Raw genomic sequence first — 8,892 nt, forward strand, 5'->3', positions numbered from 1 at the left:
CTCCATAAAGTTCCCTAACAAAGCTCCTGTCCATAATGTCTCCCCCCCACTGCTCCTCTCCATAATGTCCACCCTGTTGCCCGGTGTCTCTGTGGGACTGTGGTGACAGCAGCAATGTGATGAGGTCAGCAGTGTGCTTACCTCATCACCCCGCTGCACAATCGGGGAGAGGCTAACGAGCGCTCCTCTGCCCCTGTCCCGCCACTCAAGTGTGCAAATGTATTCTTATCTGAAAGACATGAATATATTTGAATATAGGAAGAACAAAGCAGGCGTCTCTCGGTTCCCGCAACAAACCCATTGGCAGGCCGTATGGGGCTTGTGGGCATATGTTGTGCAGGCCTGGTCTAGCCGAATGTTCATAGATAAGGGGTAGACGGGAAAGACAGCTGTTGGTCAAGTTAGTTTGTTTGGTCTACAGCTCTCTATGTTGTTTGGGTAGATGAATTTGAGGATTGAAGCTCTTGGGGGAGAACACTTGGAGCACTTACAAAATATTTTCAGTCTATGAAGATGATTTATTCCCTAAATGACCTGTATTTTTCTCTCATTTCTCTTAATTTAGCGGTATTAAGTTCATTATGTCAGCTCAGTACTTCAACTTCCATTCTCACCAACCCATCCCTGATGCCAGAGCAGGCAATGCAAGCAGTGACACAAGGAGAGAATGGAGATGGCTTCTTCTAAATCAGCATGGCATCTTCACCAGAGTCTGTCTCCCATATAAACGTTTACTAATGGCATACACATTCGGCAATATCCAGCATATGAACATTGGTCATGGAGGAATTTTACACGGTAATGAAGTGTTCTTTTCCATCCCTTGGGATCTTTTTTTTTCACGGGTAAAAAATGAAGAAATTCATACTTCTGGATCTTTTTAGCTTCTGTGGTGCCGGTTACTTGTTTCACTGCTTGTGTCCAGTCTTGGGGAAAGACTTATTCGTGCAAATTTCGAGTGTTGCATAACTGAAGTTGCACATAAAGCTCATTGGCGTGAGTGTCAGGATTTCTGGATTTATCTGCTGTGTGCCTAATACTCTTCAGTATAAACCTGTGATCATGGACCGCAGTGCCTACATTGTAATAATTTGGATCAAGAGCACATATGGTATGCAATTGTTTACAAGTAAAATTTTCTCTTCCTCTAAAACCTTTCCTTTGCTTTCCTAAAATGAGTTTAGTTCTCGTGTTTCAATCCCATATTGGACTGGAATTGAAGGGTCTAGAAATACACATCTATCAAGGATGATTTCATAAACGGCAGAAAAGACCATTTTAAGATACAAAGCTATATGTAAGCGGGACTTTCGAGGATTCACGACCACAGAAGAATTTGTTTCTCATATATATATTTTATTCTTGGGCTGACTTAATGATGGTCCTCCGATGGACATGATAACCTGACTCCAGTCTGAGATTTCAGGTTGTCAAACCTTTACTCTCTGTAAACGTGGATGTTATTAGCGGCTGCTTTTATTAGGGTACTTTGTACTTTATCTTTATTGGTTCTGTCAAGGAAACATCAACAATTGCAAAGATCCCAATGTCCGTGTGAGCTCTGTGAGCCAATGTTCAGTGTTTATGCTCTATACAGTATACACCAAGTGTTAACATTGTCCAGATTTTTCATATTTTCTCTATGAAAGTGAACTTGTGATTTTGCAATTATATGCTCTTGCTTAAATATTATGTGTCTGTTGTGTTTCTTCTTCATTATAATATGCTGACTAATCTTGGCGTAGCAATTAAATTCTAGATGGACTGCTTCTTTAAAATGTTATTGGGTCACTGTGAAAGTATGACGTAATATAGACACCAGTACTACAATAGCAGCAGCAGGTATGTACATAGACATGGCATTATAGCTGGCAGCCATGCCATCCACAGCTCCACCGTTGATCATCCGCAACATAATCCTGTAAACAGGGGATGTGCTGCTGACAATAGGCAAATTGTACGAGGACTGAACAATCAGATTAACATGTAAAATAATATTAAACCAGAACCCATCGATTTATTATATAGGTGCTCGTTGTGGCCGAAATTGTATCTCATAAAACTGCCTCCAAACCCAAACTCCAAACTTAGGCCACGTTCACACGTTCAGTATATGGTCAGTATTTAACAGAGAGGAGGAGGGAGCAGCTGGGTCAGGAGTGGAAGAGGGGGATGATAAATTAAGGAAAAGAGACTTCCTGTTTCTACATAGAGAAAAGAGAAGAATTAGCTGGGAAGAAGGGCAAAATGAGCAATTGTAAGTACACAGTGCTATATAATATGATGATTGCAATATATTAAGAAGATAAAACTTTGATGGGAGGAGGAGTGCTTCTTTCATGAGATCGACGCTGTGAAATGATAATGATTGTCATAAAAAAGGTTTTCCAGTTATTCCAGCAAACATGTAAGACATATCCTAAAATAAAGCAAAGAAATACTTGTCTTTCAAATCCTACTTCAAAGGCTCCCTGGTCCTCTGCGAATCTGTTTAAATGATAGGTTATATAATTGTCTGTCTTAGGCCACGGCCCCACTATCAGTATTCGGTCTGTATTTTTCTCAGGAGTGGGAGCCAAAACCAGGAGTGGGTGATAAATGCAGAATTGGTGACTTGTTTCTATTATACCTTTTCTCTGATTGTTCCTCACCTGGTTTTGGCTCCCACTCCTGAGACAAAATACTGACCTAATACTGACCAAATACTGACAGTTTGGCGTGGCCTTCATTATTGGCTTACCTCACCTTACATTATAAGCAGAAGCCATTGGAAGAAAGGAAATCGCAAGTTGTGAAAAGAACAAAGAATTTATCTTTTTTTTATTCTCAAGTAACTCCATCCTAAAGGCAAACCATTGTTCATCCCCACCTAACAGGGCTTGGTAAAACCACATTTTTATGTTGTACATTTATACATTTGATCCTGCTATAAAATGAATAAACTTAAATCATACTAAAAAAGTAGATATAAGTAAAGTCAGTGGTGACAAAATAAGGTCAAAGGGAGTATGTCAGCCCAAACCGACAGTTTAAATCAAGCACTTAGCATTGTTGCGGATATAGCTCCATATTTACACAATGCACACATTTTTGTCACATTTTTAGGTGTGTTTTACATGCGTCTTTCAACCACTCATTTGAATTGGTGAAGAGCACTCCAAAAACGTACAAATAATTGACATGCTGCATATTGTCAAAAATGCAGTAGATCTCAAAATCCGCATTGGAAAAAAAATGCAGCATAAACACCACATGTGAACATGTAGTGTTCATATGTTCAGGTTTTAATGGAGTTTTTGAAGCTGAAAGCCAAAAGCACCTTCAAAAGAAGAAGTCTTTTCTTTCCAGTTGTCTTCTGTTTATGATCCTTTTCTGGTTTTGACTTCAAAAACTGCACAAAAACCTGAACTTGGAAACAAAACTTTTGTGTTCTAATTGATGGCTCTGTTCTGCAGAAACTGAAGTTTAATCAAACATGCAAATGAGTGTGCTTGGTGCACCCTTGGTGTGGCCAAGAAGCTCACTGACTGCGCTGCTCCTCGCACTAGTTTTGCATGTCTCCGCCTCCTTCACTGGTGATTAACAGCACTGGCTTGTCTGAAGTGAGCAGTCTGCAGAGAAAACTCAGGCAAACCAGCACTGTCAATCAGCAGTAAGGAGGGTGGGGACATGCAAAACCAGTGAGAGGAATGGTGCAGTGAGACTTTTGGGCACACCAGGGGTGCACCAAGCAAACTAATTAGCATAATTGACTAAACTTCAGTGTCTGCAAAACAGAGGCAGCAATTAGAACACTAAAGGTGCGATTTTTATTTTTTTTAGTTCTTCAGTACAAAAAGTTAAACTCATATATTATAAAGAGTCATTACAAACAAAATAATCTATTTCAAATGTTTATTTCTGTTAATGTTGATGATTATGGCTTACAGCCAATGAAAACACAAAAGTCATTATCTCTGTAAATTAAAATAATTAACAAAAAACACCTGCGAAGGCTTCCTAAGCATTAAAAAAGGTCCCTTAGTCTGTTTCAGTAGGCTCCACAATCATGGGGAAGACTGCTGACTTGACATATGTCCAGAAGGCAGTCATTGACACACTCCACAAGGTCCCAGAGTTCCAATTTTCATTTGGAAATCAAGGTCACAGAGTCTGGAGGAAAAGTAGAGAGGCCACAATCCAAGCTGCTTCAGGTCTAGTGTGAAGTTTCCACAATCAGTGATGGTTTGGGGAGCCATGTCATCTGCTGGTGTAGGTCCACTGTGTTTTATTGAGACCAAAGTCAGCGCAGCCGTCTACCAGGAAATTTTAGTGCACTTCATGCTTCCCTCTGCCGACAAGCTTTTTGGAGATGGAAATTTCATTCTGCAGCAGGACTTGGCACCTGTCCACACTGCCAAAAGTACCAATACCTGGTTTACAAACAACAGTATCACTGTGCTTGATTGGCCAGCAAACTTGCCTGACCTTAACCCCATAGAGAATATATGGGGTATTGTCAAGAGTAAGATGAGAGACACCAGACCCAACAATGCAGATGAGCTGAAGGCTGCTATCAAAGCAACCTGGGCTTCCATAACACCTCAGCAGTGCCACAGGCTGATCGCCTCCATGCCACGTCGCATTGATGCAGCAATTGATGCAAAAGGAGCCCTGACCAAGTATTGAGTGCATTTACTGAACATACATTTCAGTAGACCAACATTTCGGATTTTAAAAACATTTTTCAAGCTGTTGTTATAAAGTATTCTAATTTACTGAGATAACGACTTTTGTGTTTTCATTGGCTGTAAGCCATAATCATCAACATTAACAGAAATAAACACTTGAAATAGATCAGTCTGTCTGTAATGACTCTATATAATATATGAGTTTTACTTTTTGTATTGAAGAACTGAAATAAATTAACTTTTTGATGATATTCTAATTTAGTGAGATGCACCTGTATTTAGGCATTTCCAATCACAAATGCTTACAGGGGTTATCCACCATTGGACAACCCTGTATTAATGGGCCCAGTGAGGAGAAATAAAACTTGATACTTCCCAGAACAGTACCACTCCTCCATACTCAGTGCTATCTCCCCTGCTGGTCTCCTGCCATCCACAACAGTCTGCAGGGCTCATGTGACATAATAATGTCACGTAAAAGTGGAGAGTCACAGCGCCGATTTACACTCAGGGAGGTGAGTATATGTGTTTTTTTTATATTTTATATAGCGGACTTTAGAGGGGTCGTCCTGTAGTGGACAATTCTTTTAAGGCATTTTCTTACAAGCAGCTTGCACAGCTATTTCTGTAACTTTCATTGTAGAGGGCTTCAAGTGAGACTTGAATGGAGAGGTCTGGAGCAAACAAGTCTATGGGGACAATGCCTGCACAGAACCACCAAAACGTGACCACTCTTTGGTTCACTGAAGTTGCATCCCCCATCCTGGGTCCAATATATTTTGGGTGCAGCATACTAATATCTCTTGAATTGTGCACTAACTGCATGGAGTTGGCGTCACTGTCCCATTCTTCCTACGGATTGAACATGAAGAGGAACTCCAGAGATCAGCTGCAGCCCGGACTTACTCTTCATGTTCAATCCGTACGATGGCGGAGACAGTGACTCCAGCGCTGATTAGGTGCTGGACACCACATGTCATTCCACTGCACCAGAGCTCCAGGACCGCGAGTGCTGACACCGCTGGAACAACGCCAGCATGGGAGGTGAGTATAGGCTTTTTTATTTTATCAAGGCCAAACATTTAGTTCAAGAAGGGGTTGTCCTAGTAGTGGACAACACCTTTAAACCTTGTGTTGTCTGTTGCTTTCTTGTGACCAAAAGTGGTTGGATGAACAGTGCTGCAGCCAGTGGGGGAGGGGCTGAGGTCTGAATTTATTTACAAGACAAAATATTTTGGTTGGCACTCTTGGCTTCTGTTTGATGTTCATTGGTAGTAAATGAATCTGTAGACTATGAAATATAGAAACTCAGGCCATGAAGAAGGTCAAAGAGCGATTGAAACATCAACTGTCTTAAAGCTAAGAGAATTTCTTCTCTTTTGCTGACCGAAGATTAATAAAACAACTTAAGACACCACGGCAGGATATTGTTATTTATCTGGTGTCTGGACTGATTTACAGATCTGGCATGGAGTGTGAAGTGTTAGTTACCGTATTTCCTTGTATAATCTGCAGCTTTATAATAGTCTGCAGACTGCTAGTGTCACACTGGTATCTGACTCTTATATGGTCACTGTATGGTGGCATTACTGGTTATATTGGTCTTTGTATACCAGTAGTATACACCTGCCGTTGACTGAGTAACTTTGTATTTCTGCATCCACTTTTATTTTAATTATTGTGTTTTTATTCTTGTTGAGACTGTTAAGATTTAGGAGAGAGACGAGAAGTTTTAGGAAGCATAGAAACATTTTGGTTGCTCATATTTCTTGATTGTAGGTAATAGAGTCTTTATGACCTACACCATGTTGGTACAACTTTCTACAAAGTGCCCTGGATGGGTGTCTTAAAGGTAGGATCTGCACCTATAACACATTTATGGCATATCCTGTGTTTAAAAATGTATATTAGAATATTGTTCACAGTACATTATTATTATTAAACCTGCAAGTAATTTATATGTACATTTTTAGTGGAACACTACTTATACGCCCTGTCTTTGGACCTCAGAGTTACATATCACAACTAAAAAACCTTTATATCCAATCTCTCATTTCTATTTTTTAGGCTAAGGGACACCAGAATGATAAGGCACCTGCTTGGTAACAAGTGCCGTTTAATTGCCTCTATAGTGCAGTGAATTGTCAGTGGTGGAAGGGTTTATACTTGTTCCCTACATCAGTAATAGGCCACTGTAGTAACCATGACAACTGTTATGAGGTCATAAACACATGTCATAAAGAAGATTCCATAAAAGAAGAGCGCGCTGCCACGATCAGCGCCATTACTGATGCGCCTGAGGACCTTGAGCTTGACCACCCCACGTAATCTGCCGACCTTGGTGTAATTTGAAGGTTCTAGCAGGGAAAGGGGTTGTCTAATTTAGACGCCCCCAGGGCATGGGAAGGTAATAGAGAGGGGTCCTCAGCACAGGATCCCCTTCTGGTACCCTCTACAAAGAGCTGCTCTCCTTTGGGAGTTCATGGACAGACCTGTGACTTTCATGGAAGCTGTGTTGGGAGGAGGAGGAGGAAGGGGGTATTTATCCTATTAGGAGTTATTCATAACGAACTGTAACCAAATGTCCAACTTCTTGAGAGTCAGACCTGGATCTGTAAGGGAGAAATGGTACATCCACCTGGACTATCAGATCATCCAAATTCGTTCTTGCAGTCAATGTTGTGACAGATATCGCAGCCAAATCTCTCCACGACCAGTTTATCACATTTATAGTCTATATTTGTTATGTCGTTCTCTGTACATCTGCTAAAATGTACAAATTCTAAAATTCTGCTGTTACATCTGTTATATATCGGCACTAACTCTCTAAGCCCAAGGGAAGGGCAATCCTCCGGCCATGGTTCCCTAGAGGTTTCCTCCACAGGGGGTTTTCCTCTCCTGAGTGCTGGGGGGGTGACTCTTCGTGAGTCGGGGATTGTGCTATTTTCGGTGTCATGTAAATTTAAATAAAGTTGTGATTATTTGACACCTAATTGCAATGCTTCGTGTTTTTATTTTGTATGCTTCTGTCTGATTCATTTTATTTGGGAAAAGGGGTCCATCAGATATCACAAGTCAAACAGCTGGACATCTGCCGCGTGCACAGGAACCTCACCTATTCATATTCAGTAAAAGTACATTTTGCCGGAGGGGTTGCCCCTGTCTGGTGATGATGAAGACAAGCATTACAGCAGAACTCCAAGACGTCTGCTCTCATCATTGGAATGAAGGATTTTATCACAGCAGTATTATAAGCAGATTGCTCGGCTATTCATGTAACTTCAGTTGACTTCAAAGAAGGGGGCCACATGTAAGATGGTCTGTGGGAAGAGCGGCTACACAGAATCTTCACTATCCTGATAGGTGAGGGCAGGGTCATTCCTGCCACCAGATGGGAGCTGCACCCCCATCCTAAGAAGCAGCCTCAAAATCATTGTGACTTAAACGGAACCTTTTACGTCCGATAACGCTATAAAGCTGCACATATTGGGTTAATCTGCAGGTTAATAGCTTTAGAAAGGTGCCCAGCCACCATATTGTAAATGCGGCACCCGGGAGAAAATTAACTTTATTTATCTCGGGTGCCTCCATCTTTCAGTCATGCCCAGAGCAATTACAGTCACTATTCACAGGACTGAGAGCGGAGGCTGTCAGCACACCCCGGCACTGACGGTCGGCTTTGCAGTGGATCAGTGCAGAGCGTGCTGTCACTCAGTGCCAAGCAGTGCTCACAACCGTCAGTCCTGGGAGTGGTGACTGTAATGAGGGATAATATCATAAAACGGACCCTATAATTTGTTACGCAATTTCTCCCGATGGCGATGATGCCCCATGTGCAGTCAAAAACTGCTGTTTGGGCACATGGCAGGGCTCTGGGAGGAAAGGACAATATTTGATTTTTGGAACATAAATTTGGCTGGAATAGATTGTGAATGCCATGTTGCATTTGCAGAGGCCCTGACATACCAAAAAAAATCACCTATAAGTGACCCATTTTGGAAACTAGACCCCTCAAGGAATTAATCTATCAGTGCATTGAGTATTTGTAACCCACAAGTGATTTACAAAACTTTATAACAATTAGATGTGAAAACAAAAAATTACATTATTTCCACTGAAATACTGTGTTAGCCCCAATTTTGTACTTTTCACAAGGGATAAAATGGACACCATAATTTGTTATGCAATTTCTCCTGAATGCAGTGATACCCCATATGTGGTC

The 8,892-nt window shown here is 41.2% G+C and overlaps 1 protein-coding gene across 2 annotated transcripts in view; it reads left to right on the forward strand.

The window, feature by feature from the left end:
• MLXIPL (MLX interacting protein like) overlaps positions 1 to 1,687 on the forward strand; it is a 207,209-nt gene extending 205,522 nt beyond the window's left edge. For both annotated transcript variants that reach the window (XM_073667616.1, XM_073667615.1), the window contains one exon: positions 566 to 1,687. In XM_073667616.1, the coding sequence (XP_073523717.1) occupies positions 566 to 687 (122 nt within the window). In that variant the 3' untranslated portion in view covers positions 688 to 1,687. The remainder of the gene's footprint in view (positions 1 to 565) is intronic.
• Positions 1,688 to 8,892: the final 7,205 nt, after the last annotated feature.

This window comes from Phyllobates terribilis, unplaced genomic scaffold (genome assembly GCF_046119375.1).
Source record: "Phyllobates terribilis strain yellow unplaced genomic scaffold, ASM4611937v1 Scaffold_2__4_contigs__length_985480577, whole genome shotgun sequence".
NCBI lineage: Eukaryota > Metazoa > Chordata > Amphibia > Anura > Dendrobatidae > Phyllobates > Phyllobates terribilis.